At 42.3% G+C, this 13,126-nt stretch overlaps 1 protein-coding gene across 41 annotated transcripts in view; it reads left to right on the forward strand.

Annotated features, from left to right (window-relative positions):
- The window catches only part of AOPEP (aminopeptidase O (putative)), a 489,538-nt gene that overhangs the window by 401,440 nt on the left and 74,972 nt on the right, over positions 1-13,126 (forward strand). For 9 of the 41 annotated variants that reach the window (XR_013170616.1, XR_013170619.1, XR_013170618.1 and 6 more), the window contains exon 17: positions 11,788-11,837. The exons of the other annotated variants lie outside the window; for them this stretch is intronic. Coding sequence is in view for 1 of the 9 variants with exons in the window: in XM_077148690.1 (XP_077004805.1) it covers positions 11,788-11,837 (50 nt within the window). In the remaining 8 variants the exon portion in view is untranslated. The remainder of the gene's footprint in view (positions 1-11,787; positions 11,838-13,126) is intronic. 41 annotated transcript variants of the gene reach the window in all.

The raw sequence follows: 13,126 nt of genomic DNA on the forward strand, positions 1-13,126 counted from the left end.
CCCAGCATTGTGAGGAGGCACCACTATGGAACCAAGCCCCCCACTAGGTGCATTTTCAGGCTGAACAGAAAAGGAAACCATTGTGGAAGGTCAGAGTGGTGTATGGCAATTAGCAAAGTAGTTTTCCAGGATAAAATAAGAGGGCCAATGCTTCTGGAACGGGCGAGTTGACACTGGTTTCCTCCGCCTAGCTGGCAGCACAAGGCTTTTCCGTGGTGGACCATTTGTCACAATATATTTGCAGATTGAAAGAGTCTGGCTTGTTGGCCCCTTGACTTGGTCAAGCACAAGTTGTAAATCAGGAGGTCAAATGCTGATAATCTAACCTTTAGGGTGTGACTTCTAAGAAATGTGCTTTAGTATCAGCTGAAATAAAGCCAAGGCAGCGACCGCAAGGGGGCTCAGCTTTCCCTTTGATACAGCATTATAATTTCTTCTCCAGAGTTTCGAAAGCTGGGAGGGGTCTAGATTGAACAAAGGGATTGGAGTAATTTTCTGTAGTTGCTTTCAACATAGTTTTCTTTTTAAACCAGTGCCTTTTATGATGTGGGAAAGAACAGAGCTCTTCTGTAATACTTTGGCTATATTTGTGGGATGTTTTTCTCTGTTGTATTTGGTTTATAAAATATTTAATCAGAGTTTTAAGAACATTCTTTCAAAGTCAGGAAGGTGTCTGTAGGTATTTCTTTCTTGAGTTTTTTTGTTTGTTTGTTTGTTACCCCTTAAACTTTTCTGTGAAAACCCTGCAACAAATAGTCTTTCCTGGGATAAAAGGGTTTTTTAAAACTGATTTAAAATGACGAAGTAGAAAACTTTCATTTTTCAGACCACTATCGCTCTATTATTCCTTAGGTTAGAGACCATTTTATTTACCATGAATTAGTATAGCATATTTTGGCTAGTCAAATGTTATAAAAGGAAAGGAAAAAACAATGAACCATGAACAGCATAATCTAATTTATTTTTCTTTTCTTCCTTTTTTTTTTTAAAGGTTTTTAAAAAAAGGTTTTTTTTTAAAAAAAACCTTTTAAATAAGCAAATCATATAATATATCTGTATAAGGAAGAGAATATTTCTGAAGTGGGCTTTTCAAATTTACTAGAAAAGTTACTGGTTTCTTATTGCTCCTTGCTGTTTGCTTCTTCCCCCATCTTTGGCACCTAATCCTATTTGATAGCTACAGATTTAAGCAACGTTATCTACTCTTGCTGTACATATATTACCCCACCCTCCCCAAACTCTCATTTCTCATTTTCTGGGATTCTGAATGACATTGCCCAATGTATAAATGTCTTTCAGTATAGTCAAGAATCCAGCTTCTTCTCATACTCATTTTATTCTTGAAGTTTTCATGATTGAAACCAGTTCATGGAGTTTTATTGGTGCCTCTGGGTTCTTTACACCTCTGTCAAGAGATTTTTGTATTTTTGTACTTGATTTCTGTACAAAATCCACTCCCAAAAATACATAGCTGTCTTTGAACTGTGCCGTTTTCTTTCACAATTTAAATGGAACCGTATCCAAATGTAAAGTGTACTTTAAGTGTCCTAAAATAAAGGACTTGCTTCTGCCAGGTTCTCAGGTGTTATTTATTTCTAGTCACTTCTTCCTGGACGTCTCTGTACTCTGTGGTACCATGGTACCCCAGGATGTTAGAGTTTGACTTGTCTGGCTTTTGACCTGTGTGAACTGGGTAATGCCAGTGGAATGTGAATTCTGCCTAAGGGCATGGGGAGCTTCCCAAGGGTCACAGTACAGGAGCTCCTTCCTGCCTGAGCTCTAGAGATCCCACAGGATTTCCTGGCTAGTCAGACTTCTAACATGTGAATGTTTATGCTGGTTCCAAACAGCCACTTATCAAATGAAAGGATCCCCATTTACATGCAAATAATGGTCCTGTGTATGGATGTCAGGATATGAAATTTAAAAATGTACATGCAAGAGAGATGAACTAAATTTTACAGAGTGGCACTAAAAATGGCTGTTCTAAAGCTTTTTGGTCTGCGGGTTGCTTTGCCACAGCCCTGAACTACATGGGACTGTGTTCCATGGACCAGCTAATCTTGCCCCACAGCCCAGAGGCCCAGGCTGAGTGCATGAACCAGCCAGCCAGAAAACCAACAGCCCAAAACCAGTGACTACCTGGTCAGGGCACCAGGTAGTTTTTCAGAAATAGTCTTCCCCACTTTGTGCAGCCATCACCACTCTCAAGTTGGAAGAGATTTTCATCACCCCAGAAGGATACCTTGTATCTATTAAGCAGTTATGCCCCAGTTCCACCATCTCTCCCAGCAACCACTAATCTGCATTCTGTCTCTCTACATTCTCTACCATTTCACATAAAATGGAATAATACAATATGTGGTCTTTTGTGACCGGCCTCTTTCACTTAGCATAATGTTTTTGAGGTTCATCCATGTTGTAGCATGTATCAGTACTTCGCTCCTATTTATGGCTGAGTAATATTCCATAAATGTTTATCCACATTCATCAGTTGATGAACATTTGTGTTGTGTCCACTTTTTTGGCTGTTGTGAATAATGGTGCTATGAATAGTACTGTACAACCTTTTTGAGGACATACTTTTTCAGTGCTCTTAGGTATATACTAGGAGTGAAATTACTAGGTTATATGATAACTATGTTTAACCTTTTGGGGAATCTCTAGACTGTTTTCCAAAGTGACTGAACCATTTCACAGTCCCACTAGCCCTGAATGAGGGTTCCGGTTTCTCTGTATCCTTTCTAATACCTGTTGTTATTCTTTTTTATTTTAGCCGTCCTAGTGGTTGTGAAGTGGCATCTCATTGTGGTTTAGATTTGCATTTCCCTAATGGTTAATGATGTTGAGTATCTTTTCATATGTTTATTGGCCATGTGTATATCCGCTTTGGAGAAATACCTATTCAGATTCTTTGCTCCTTTTAAAATTTGGATTGTCTTTTTATTATTCTTTATATATCGTTAATACAAACCCCTTATCAGATATGATTTGCAAAGATTTTCTTCCATTCTGTGGGTAGTGGTTTCATTTTTTTGGTAATGTCCTTTGAAGCATAAATGCTTTAAATTTTGATAAAACCCAGTGTATCTTGTGTGTGTGTGTGTGTGTGTGTGTGTGTGTGTGTGTGTGTGTGTGTGTGTGGTTTTGGTGTTGTATTTAAGAATCCATTGATAAGCCAAGGTCACAAAGATTTATGCCTGTGTTTTCTTCTAATAGTTTAAAGTTTTAGCTCTTACATTTAGGTTTTGGAGATTATTTTTCAAAGTCCGTTTCTCTAGCTCCTGTAGAAAAGAGTATGGGAAGAAATAGGCAGTAAGAAGAGAGGAGGAAGAGAGGAATTAGTTTTTGAATGGTACACATGGTATGGATAGAAATTGACTGGGTTAGACCCCCCACCTCCTTCAATAGTTAGTTTCTTTTCTCCTCCAGGTATTAATTTACATGGCTCTCTCATGCCCTTATCACAACATATAAGTCTGCTACTTGCTGAGTTAGTGGATTTTTCCTGCTCTTTCCACTCACTGACCTGTATGCTCCAGGAGGGTAAAGATTGTCTGTTTTGTTTACCACTTTATTCTCAACACTCAATGCATGTTTGCTGGAGAATGATTCGTCCCAGATCTTGAGGTGTTCTGGAATAGCAGTTACACGTGTCTGACGCGACAAAGTGATGAAATGACTATGCCCATAGAGAAACCCTTTCATCAGGGAGCATGCTCTTATGGCCCTCCAGAGTCAAGTCAACCTCTGGTGAAAGCAAGAGAAGGCACAGGTATCTCTCTGAACTGACCAGAGGCAGTGACCCATGGTCACTTTATCTGCCAACAGTGACAGTCCTTTTTTTTTAGCAAAGGCCACGTTTTAATGAAATGAAGAAAGAAGGTGCAGTGTCTATTACGTCCTTGTTACAGAATTGCGTATTAGACTATTATGGTCATTTGGTGAGTGGTTTTGATGGAGAAGGACAGAAAACTATGCGCTGCTTCAAGATGGACCCATCGTGGGCTCCCCAGTTCTGCTTTTCAAGGTCAGCTGCCTACAATAGCATTAATGCCATTAAGTGAAATAGCACCTCCACAGGGAGATGAAGAAGGGCCAGGATCTGCAAGAGAGCACACACACAAGTAACGCTCCTACTTCCACAGCACTTCACATTTGACCTCTCCCTCTCCACTTATAGGTCTAGCTATTGATCTCTGCAACAGTCTTGGCCAACCCCTGTTTGCACATTGCCACAGCCCTAGTCATAACCAGTTAAGGTGGAGACAGAGCACCAGAGACTGCCTTGGGCAAGCTCAGTCAGAGCTTCAGATGCCAAATTTGTTGTCTCAGCTCTGGGCTGAGGGATTTACCAACTTGGTTCTGCAACAGCAAATAAAGTAACTTTCAGTTCTCTTTAATTTGAAAAATAACGTTAAGGTTGCAGCCCTCTGGGAGCAAGGAAAGGATAAGTGATAGAATCAAAGCACAATGTTAAAAGACCTTGTCTGACAACCAAACTGCTGACCGTCCTTTTATCTCTTCTCATGAGAATGAACAGGTCAGACATCCTCAGCCGTGACAGATGCCCCTAAACAAAGTACTTAGCTGGAATCCTGTCTGCCTTGTAGCTGCTCTGCAAAGGCTTCCCAGCACCTGGGATGCCAGGCAGGCTTCCCTCACCAGCAATAAACCCCCTTTAAAGCAAAGTTAAATCTAATTTAAGGACACAAATTGAAAAACCAGGTTTGTTTATGGCAACGTCAGACTTATTACCTTACAAAAGCCACGAGCCTTGGTCTTTCTGTTTACAGATATAAAATGGACCTCTAAATGAGAGTTAATGGGCTTTCCAGATCGTGTTCCCTTGTACAGAATTTTTTTCCCTTCCAACAGTAAATTTCAGAATCAAAAGGACTGAAAAGAAAGAGCAATGCTTCCTGTCATAAATAGGACGTGTAGCATTCTTCAAAGCATTTTACAGCTTCCAACTGTGCATTATAATTTCAAAGTAGCTGAAAAGCATTCAGTTTTCAAGAGCAGTACGTTCATTCAGAAACTTTTACCTGGTACAAATGACATGTCAGGCATTGGGGCATGGCGCGGGGATGGCAGGAAGGCTTACAAGGTCCCTGCTCACACTGAACTTGCAGTTTAGAATAGGGAAAGACATAAAACAAGTGGATAAGTAACCACAATAATGTCAGAGTGTATTAGGAACTAGAAAGGCCCTGAGACACAGCTTTGGAGAGCGCCTGATGGATGGATTCTGGACCACAGATATGGATTAGGCGTGTGGTCATGACAGATGAAATACAGCAGTGTGTTGGGTGGGGCTGGTGCCACATTGGTGTCCTTCAAGTATCAGCAGGTATCCTCATGCCCCTCTATCTGTAGACTCTGGCACAGCTTTCTTAAAAGGCTAAAAAACACATTTGAGACTTGGTGGTGTAATCAGATTGGACAGCTGCTCAAACTATCTTGTATTAACAAAAGGGAGTTCTCTATAGTTGTCTTTAAAAGTACATGGACTATATTAAATTAATCAATCCAATGATGGCAAGTGGAGAAAAGGAAAAATACAAAATAATGTATTCACATTGATTGCTGCTATGGAAATGTCAGATGCAAGTTTTGTCCTGAATGGCTAGAACTTCATGTTCCCTGGGTTCCCCGTCTGTGTAAGGTTGTCTGTTTATAATTTATAAGCATTTAAAAGAAAGGGAAGCAGCTACCTAAAGAAGCCATGGGTGTTTTGTTTATTTTTACAATCTAACACTGCCCCCCCCATCCCTTGATACCCTCTAATCCTCTTTCTCTGTGAATTTGCTATTTCTAGTCATCTAAGTGATAATCATACAACGTAATCATACAATATGTGCCTTCCATATTTCACTGAGTGTAATGTTTTCAGGGTTCTCCCATGTTGCAGTATGTCTCAGAACTTTATTCCTTTTTATGGCCAAATAATATTCTGTTGCATATTACGTACCACATTTTGTTTATCCGTTCAGCTCTTGGACTCTTGGGTTGTTTCCACTCTTTAGCTATTGTGAACAATTCATGTTAAGTATCTGAGACTGTTTTCACTTTCTTTGGGTATTTACCTTGAAGTGGAATTGCCAGGTCACATAATAATTCTGTATTTAACTTTTTGAGGAACTGTCATATTGTTTTCCACAGTGACCGCACCATTTTTAACTAAAGTTCTAATTTCTCTGCATCTCCTCCAATACTTATTTTCTGTTTTGTTTTTGTTTTCAATAATAGCCATCCTTGTGGGTGTGCTTTTTCAGATGGTAGTTCCAGGATGGCAGTGGAACAAGAGGCTTAAACTCTTAAGCAGCAACGCAGTCCTTCCTGTCCTTGACCTTGATTGCATAATGTACTTTGATGACAGAACCAAGTTGGGAGGTATTGGCTAGGGTATTAGAACTAATCTTTTGTGTCTTATGCCTAAAGCAGTTTCTGTTCGCATCTTGTGATTCCATTTATGTTTCAGGCATGAAAACCCTTCTGTAAGACACTGGTTTTCATACTCGACCTCGAAGGAAGCCAGGGTCCACAAAGGAGCTTCACTGTTTAAAAGTGTTTTCTACCAGACAATGAAGTTTAAACTGTTTGAGGAACAAATTCTTCTCTTTATTCTTATATACTGAGGCACCAGGTAACATTTTTTATTAAAAGCAAAAAGAACTATGTTCAAAAAAATTTGAAAGTGACTTAGGAAAATTAGGCTTTAAGATGCTAAACAGGCTCTTGGGAACCTTCCTAGATAAGAATTTTTAGTTCTTTGAAGTAGCGTTATGGACAACACTAAAATCGTAAAAATAATTTAAGATAGTAGCTGTGAGAGAGCATTGACAGTTGTGAAGTATCAACAAAAATAATATGATATTACATGAGCTTCCAGGGTTTGTGGGAAATGACCAAGACTGGGAAGGATCAAGTGGCAAGCTGATTTAGGGGATGAGTTTTTCTAGAGGCTGCATTTTCTTGATGCTGGGATCACCTCCCCACACATCATATCTTGCTACTGCATCCGCGAACCTCCTCTGTGTTGTGCCCGTGGGCCAGGGAGATGCAGTGTCCCCCTTTAACAAGATTCAGTTTCAGAATGAATGCCAGAGTGTGTTTTCTTATACAGAAGAATTTACTTCATAAATCCAGGAACAGAACTTGAGGACTAAGGCCCCATATTTAGGCACCCCCAAACTCCCTGCCAGGGCAGGCCTGAAACTGGGCAGACTGGCTCACCTGGTCCTGCAGTGCACATCTTTTTTTGTCTCTGCCTTGGGCGTGACATCCCAGAGAGCTGGAGGGTAGACATTTCCCAGCCCTCCACTACCTGAGCATCTCTTTGGGAGCCTACGGCCTGGCTTAAGTGCTAGAGCATGGTTGGAGAGCTCCTGCCCAGGCCAGTCCAGCCCACTGCCTGTGTTTGTGAATAAAGTTTTATCGGAAGATGGCTATGTCATTTGTCCATGTATCGTCTAAGCCTGCTTTCCCATATAACGGCAAATTGTCCAAAGAGCCAAAATATTTGCTATCTGGGTCTTGACAGAAAACATTTGCCAGCCATTTTATTCTTCACACCCCAAATTCTAAGGATCTCCCATTTGCATCCACCTGGAAGAGCAAGTTGAGAGATTGAACCAGAGTCCTGGAGAGCATTGATGCCTGAGCACTGGAGATAGATATGGAAACTTAAAAATACACCGGAGTCCATTCCCACAGTGTAAATAGCACCTCTGTGTCAGAACCCACCCGTGTACTAAATGAGTGTACCACCCAACGTCATTTTTCACTTCAGCTCTACCACAATATACTGAGTGCTGCTCAAGCAGAAAACTTGCAAAGCAGATTTTTTGAAATTTATTTTTTACTGAGGTAACATCTATAATTTATTCTAACCATTTTTAAACATTACAGTTCAGTGGCATTAATCAATGCCAGTGACAGTGTTCTGCTGCTATTACCACATCCGTTATAGGACTTTCCTGTCACCTCAAACAGAAATTCCATACCTATTAAGTCATAATTCACCATTCTGCCTTCCCCTTCCTGGTAACTTCTCATCTTTTTCTCTGTATATGTACTTATTCTAGATATTTCATATATGTGCAGTCCTGCAACATTTGTTCTTTTGTATCTGACTTGTTTCACTTAGCATAATATTCTCAAGGTTTATCCATGTTGTTGCATCTGTCAGGACTTCATTTGCTTTTTACAGCTGAATCATATTCCATTTTATGGAATCCCACATTTTGTTTAGCCATTCATCTATTGATGGACAGTTGGGTTGCTTCCACCTTTTGGCGGTTGTGAACAATGTTGCTGTGAACATCAGTGTACAAATATTTCTTTGAATTCCTGCTTTCAATTTTTTTTTTGGATATAGACCTGGGTAGAATTGCTGGGGGTCAGTTAGATGGCAATTCCATGTCTAACTTTTTGAAGACAAACTGCTTTCTTCAGTGGTGAAAAGCAGATTTTCAGACTAATTTTCATTGGACTGAAATATTAAAGTGTGTACACCTTTAGATTGTGCAAGACTCCATTTCATTGTGATGTTATAAGAAGAACCAGAGACCCAAATGCTCTTTCTTCTTCATCACCCATCAGTGGTATGTGCCAGGCACTGAACTAAATGCTTGACATGTCTTCATTAGCTGTCATCGCACGCAGGTCCTCCCTCATCCCACAGCTCCCGTGGCCCTGGCTGGTAGGAGGACCGTGACTCCAGCAGGCCCTGGGCACGTCGAAAGAAGCAAGTTCTTGGTAAAGGAAGTATGTGAGGCGGTTCTAGATGAGACACCTTTGTGAAGTGGAGACACAGCCACTCGACCATCCTTGGGCGCTCTTGGTATTCTTGCTTCTGAAGTGCCTTTTTTTTTTTCTTAATCCCTTCTACTTGCTCATTCATTTCCTACCAGCCCACTTTCCTCTCATGCTTCCCGTCCCTTTTCTCCCCACTCTCTTCCTGGCTCCTTACTTCTCTGTCTGTTCCTGACACTGCTGATGGAATTCAGGGTTAAATGTCTGCCTGCTCCAGCCTTGCAGGGGATCCCTAGCATGAGTTTAAAGTGGCTTTACAAATTTTTGTCACAGTTTGAGAAGTCATTAAATTTTTTCAATTCTATTGAGAAATTGAAGTATAATAAATATGAATATATGAAGTGTACAGTTTGATCAGTTTTGACATAAATTTGTGTATGTATACATGCACAGGAAACATTACACACACATGTATATATATGCACACACAAAACATTACACACGCATGTGTGTATATATACATATATATATACACACACACACGAAACATTAAAACTAAATGAACAGAACCAAGAAAACGGGGAAAAAAATGTAGTACGTACCATGAAAAACGTTTTGCACAGTAAAACACGTGTATATATACACACATGAAACATTACACACACATGTATATGTACATGTTTTGTATATATACATATATACATGTTTTGTATATATGTATTTGTATATGTGTGTGTGTATATAGATATATACACACACACGAAACATTAAATGAACAGAACCAAGAAGACATAGGGGAAAAAAAATTTAGTACATACCATGCAAAACGTTTTGCACAGTAAAACTGCATGAACAAAGTAAAAAACAGTTTGACAAACTGGGGGATATAATTTGCAATTTGACCAAAGACAAGAGCCAATTCATAAAAGGTCCAACAAATTAACTAGAAAAAAATAATCAATAGGGAGGGAAAAGTGAAAGGATATGAACAGTCAGTTCCTGAAAAAGATTGTACACATAGGGAAAAGATGCTAATCCTCTCTGGTAATGGAATGTTTCAGCTCCCCTGGCAGGACTCTGTCACCTGAGCTACCTGGTCCTGTAGCGTCTGGTGGATTAACCTGTGGGAGGCTTGTCCAGGCAGTGGGGGTGGGAAGGTAGGAAACTTGCTCTCTCCTGCCCCTGGGAGTGGTGGGCGGGGGGGCGGGGGTGGGGGGAGAGCACCCTGCAACCTGTGCCTCCCCTTCCCTGGCTGCCCCTCAGCCTGCCTCTACTTTGGTCTGCAGTCCTTTCCTGAAACTCTGTTCATTCAAAGACCTGCTCCACAGGTGCCTCTTTCCACTTGCCAAACACTTGATATTCCAGTGCTATGGCGGGGACCGCCATATGTTGCTTGCAGAAGTGTAAATTACCACAATCCCTGTGGAGAGCATTTTGGCTTTATCTGTCTAAATAAATGAAACTCTCATTCTGTTTAACCTGGACTGTCCACATCCAAAAATTTAGCACACAGATACTCTCACACGTGTGCACTGGCATGTGGACAAAGGTTTTCCGTCTTTACCACTGTGAACTGATGTCCGTCACCCAGGGTCTGCTTAAGTTAGGGCACAGCAGAGCTCCCTGCAACTTTTACTACAAAGAATGATAAATCTCTTTATGTGTTGATGGAAATGGTTAGTCAAGATAGTTAACTTGAAGAAAAAGCCAGGGTACATATTAGTGCTAGCCACGCTGCTCTCCACCATAAAAGGGAAGGAAGGATATCTTTTTCGTATATAAAGTGTGTGTATAAGACATAGACCTGTGCAAGGGGTACTGAGTGAGGACTGAGACTCTGGGGCTGGGATGGGAGAAGGCTTTTTACAGTCTTTTATGTTAGTATTCTACCAAAAAAATCCTAGCATGAGATAGGAAATGTTTCTTAGAAGAGTAGATTTTTGTTTTTATGTGCATTAGTTTATTGATCAGTCTCAATTTGATGGGGCCTGAATAGAGGTCTCTGCTCTCAGCTGCGCTTTGTCTAACCTCCTTCTGCTCAGGAGAGCCAAGCCCTGAGCACCCTCTAGATCAGATGCCCCAGCTCGTCCCAGAGTCTGGTTTAAAATGTGGATCCAGCCGCCCTGCACTGCAGGAGGGGGTCTGTGTCTGGTCCTCTCTGGCTCCCCTGGGTGGAGGGGCCAGGGCGGGTCTGCTCTCCCCTGGGGTGGAGGGAGCATGGGTTCCCAGTGAGGCCTGGGCTTCCATCCCTCGCCGTGGCTCCTTTGGTGCCCTCAGGACAACCAGCCAGTCCCCCCGCCCCTGTCCATGGAATGGGGGAGCGGAGCTGGGAAGGCAGTCATGAACCCAGGGCAGAATGCCTCGTGCTTCTCTAGGAGCTCCTTCAGCATCCCGCTAGGCCCCAGGAGAGAGCCGGGTGCCAAGAACGGACCAAGGAAAGTTACCTGCGCTTGGGAAGAACAGAGCCGTCCCTAGGCCCCCAGGGGGACAGCTGTCCTGTCAGGACCTGAGCACCTCCCCCCACCCCCCAGGGAGCCCCCCTTCCCAGCACCCTCCTAGGGCAGGGCGGGCACGGGCATTTGGGCCTCACTGGTGCCCACTGAAGGCCGCTGCTCATCTTGTCTGACTGAGGAAATTAAAGAAGACTAAAGTTGACCACCATGTCTGATTAATTAATTAATTTTTAAAGTAGAGAGTGGATGTGTAGAATGGACAACTTCTTATAGACTCACTTCCAAATTCTCTGTGGCTCCAGCTCCCAGGCATATAGAGTTTTACTTTCCCAGCATTATAAATTGAGGAAGGAACTTGATACAAATGTGTTATAGCCTCTTTCAAGGATTATTGAGATTTCTCAGTGGTATTCCATCAGTGCCCCCTTTGGAAATGCTGCTGGAAGAAATTAAGACAAATTTTGCTTTGCTGCCAGTTTTCTAGAAAGATCCCTGTTCTGTGTGGTGACGAGTGTCCATGCAATTTATGAGAGTTTAGGGGATACAAAAATAAAAATTTTTCTCTGTCTTTCAGAGAAATATGAAGAGAAGTAAAAAAGCATGCACACGAGCAAGAAATATCTGGTAGGCTCACCGCCTGTATTCTCAATCTTTGTGATGTCTTGGAAATATCCTGTCGTTGAAATATTGAAATGCTTTTTAGCTCTTTATAATGAAAAGACTTGCTTGTATTTTTTGCTCTTATGGGAAGGGGTGGGAGTCTGTACTTCCTGGATGCCCTGTTAGCTTCAGGGGTCAGAAGACTGGATCTCTTATTAATTGCAACAATAAGCTATGTTTAACAGTAAGAGAAGTGGAAATGCTGACTTCATATTTGTTGTGAAAAAGCCTCTTTCACTCAGCCCGTCTCCCGGGCCTTCCCGCACAGTGGTGGAGTGCTACAGCCGGCTGCCCCGTCTGCCTCTAGGCTTATCGTACTCAGAGACAGGAGAAGAGGAAATGAGCGACCAAACCTCCAGTCTCCAAATCAAATCTAAAAAATAGGAAGCATCCATGAGCTTTGGAATGACAAAGAACCATGGGTTGTCAGAGGCCTGGTCTTACCACTCCACAGGAATACCCCTGTTAGAACACTGCAGCCACGTACTCCTGGCCCCCGGCTCTGAGCTTCGGTCCCACTTTGCAGTTGGAAGAAGTGAGGCTCGGAGATGGCTCAGGGCTACAGAGTGGGTGGCACAGCAGTCCCTGCTCTCCAGACTGGACCAGCCCCATGGTTCACCCATACCATTCTCCTGGCCCCGTTTTTCACAAGACCACCCACAGGGGGTGCATCTGCTGGTGCTCAGGTTCCACTGCTGTGGGCCTGGGGCTGCTTAAGATTACTGTGAGTTGGGAGCGAGCTAGTCATGGCGGCTGCTTGTACTGGAACATGGGGAACTGGGAACCCCGAGGTTCTCGCAGCTTCCCTGCATTCTGGTGTATATGGTGAGCTAGCTTCACAGAGCTCTGCTCATTGTTTCCTCCCCAGAGTATTTTAGGTGCCGTTCTTTCCTTTTTACCATCTGGTGTTAACTTCTTTTGGTTGTGTTGGAAAGAACCATTGGGTTGAAGGTGGAAGGATTTCTCAGATACGACCTGCTTCCCTTTTGTTCATTTACGTGTCCCTCTGAATTCCTCCATGAACGTTGCATCCTATCCTTAAGAGTTCCCAGTGCCACCTGCCTCGGCACCAAACACAGAGCAACCAGAACTCCTCAATACCTCTGAGTCTGGGGGCAAATTCTTTCCAAAAGATTTGTTTCTTCCCTTCATTCCTAATTGTTTGTATGTGTGAATCTATTTGTAATAGGTTAAAAGGAGATCCCACCAGGGCAGTAGAGAATCATGTCATTTAGAGTCCTCCCCCCGCCCAC

Source organism: Tamandua tetradactyla, chromosome 2 (assembly GCF_023851605.1).
Source record: "Tamandua tetradactyla isolate mTamTet1 chromosome 2, mTamTet1.pri, whole genome shotgun sequence".
Classification (NCBI taxonomy): domain Eukaryota; kingdom Metazoa; phylum Chordata; class Mammalia; order Pilosa; family Myrmecophagidae; genus Tamandua; species Tamandua tetradactyla.